The sequence below is a fragment of the Acyrthosiphon pisum genome, chromosome X, assembly GCF_005508785.2.
Source record: "Acyrthosiphon pisum isolate AL4f chromosome X, pea_aphid_22Mar2018_4r6ur, whole genome shotgun sequence".
NCBI lineage: Eukaryota > Metazoa > Arthropoda > Insecta > Hemiptera > Aphididae > Acyrthosiphon > Acyrthosiphon pisum.
The window spans coordinates 43897365-43899401 of NC_042493.1; the positions used below are offsets into that span (position 1 = coordinate 43897365).

The 2037-nt window shown below is 31.9% G+C and overlaps 1 protein-coding gene across 1 annotated transcript in view; it reads right to left on the reverse strand.

Annotated features, from left to right (window-relative positions):
• LOC103308358 (protein ALP1-like) overlaps positions 1 to 195 on the reverse strand; it is a 3098-nt gene extending 2903 nt beyond the window's left edge. The window contains exon 1 of the mRNA XM_029485137.1: positions 185 to 195. Within this exon, the coding sequence (XP_029340997.1) occupies positions 185 to 195 (11 nt within the window). The remainder of the gene's footprint in view (positions 1 to 184) is intronic.
• Between the last annotated feature and the right edge of the window lie 1842 nt (positions 196 to 2037).

The following is a 2037-nucleotide window of genomic DNA, read 5'->3' on the forward strand; positions in this document are numbered from 1 at the left end:
GATTTATGATAAATTATTATCTTATAGACAATGTAAAGATGATACTATTAATATAATATATTATACAGGGGAGACGCTAACTTGTATTATAGTCTGCAAGTCTTATATTATAGTCACACGCATTAAGGATGATTCACACTGAACCGACACTCGCAGACCGGCACCGGACCGCACAGACCCGTACCGGACCGACATTTTGAGAGAGTATTCACATCATACCGTCGTACACAGACAGACAACTGATATGTAATAACTAAAATATGTACAGTTAGTAAGTTGCAGTTAGTATAAGTGCAATTAGTCCAGCCTAGGTTGTCTAAAACTATGTTTAAACACTTGTCTACTAAGCATCTGGCTATGATGGCAATAGCTTTAGATGAAGAAGAACAAGAAACAACAAAAGGTAAAAAACGTATTTGGGTGCATGAAATTTTAAAACGGAGAAAAGTAGATGGTGAATTTTATACATTATGTACGACTCTTGAAGATCACGAAGAAAAATTTTTTATTTATTTTAGAATGTGTTCATATCAGTTTAATATACTTTTATCAAAAATAAAAAATGATATTACTAAACAAAACACTCACTTTAGAGAAGCGATACCAGCTAAACAAAAATTGGCAGTATGTTTAAGGTGAGAAAATATAGAATTACTATAACATTATTACATGAATATTCATTATATTTTTTTCAACTCATAATTAATATTAATATAAAATAATATATTTGAACAATCGTAACAATTAAATGCAATTAAAATAAAACATACCGGAAACTGAGTATATTCTAAATACAGCTTTTATTTTTAAAAATTACAATTTAATATTTATAACTTTATAAGTAATAAAAAAAACAATAGTAATTTTTAAGGTATGAATGTTGTTAAAAAGTTACCTACGTTTGATGATGTGTCTGAATCAGAGTGGTGACTTATTGAACCGTTAGTATAATCTTGTGTGGATTGATATATTGGTTGCAACGCCGATGTATGTTGTTGTTGGTATTGTTGTTGATATTGTTGTTCATGAAGTTTTTGAGATTTTATGTGATCTAGTTCCAACTCGGAAATCACAGAAAAAACTCTTGTTTTAGCCAAATGCTGGAGATAAGGAGAAAATTGTTTCACCGTCGAACCCATATTTTGAAAAAATTGATCAATCACATTAATTTCATTTTTTTCATTTTTTTCTGTATTTGCCTTAACTTCTTCTATCTTTTCTTTTTCTATGATGTACCTCATAAAATGCGAGGACGCAGATTCTGAACTTACATGGCCTTCATTTTTTTTTCTTTTTTTGGGAGTCATAATTTTCTTTGGTGGAGGTTTACAAAATTTTGGAGATAGTTCCGATGGTGTACTATTTGTAATATTTTCTTCAGGTTGTAACGTCACAGCATTTTTTGCATTCTTATTATTATTATAACAAACATACCTGTACCCATATTATCAGTCACGAGCGTACCTTATTATTACATTGTTATGATTATCGCGCGCCAATGCAGGAATAACCGCAGTATTATGTAACTACTGTCCCCCGACCCCCACAACCCGCAGTGACCGGTACCTACACGTCGTTTGCTCACGGCCGTCGATGCCGTCCAAGGTTTATAGATAATAAAGGTTGCCTCATATAGAAAATATGAAAAAGTAGGAGTGGGAGAAATCGGACCGTGACGTCACCCGTAGGAGACATTATTTGTTTACAATAGTGAATATAGTGAAGTATATTGTTTTCACATGCGTTTTTACGAATTTTGTCATTTTTTTGCTAATGTTTAACGTTTTCAGTTTTCACAATCTATTTTGTAAATTGTTTGCGTATCGATAATTGAATTGGAATACATTTCATTTGATATCATGTCTACAAATTCAAAAAAACACTCAGGAGTATCATCTTGTGCCATAGCGACATGTAAGCATTATGCTAGCAAGATTCCTAAAGGATCAGAGTAGTTAAAAGGCTAACAGACAGGATTTTCAACAGAACTGAAATTGCACAAAAATATAAACCTGTAATTCAGTCTTATGTCAACAA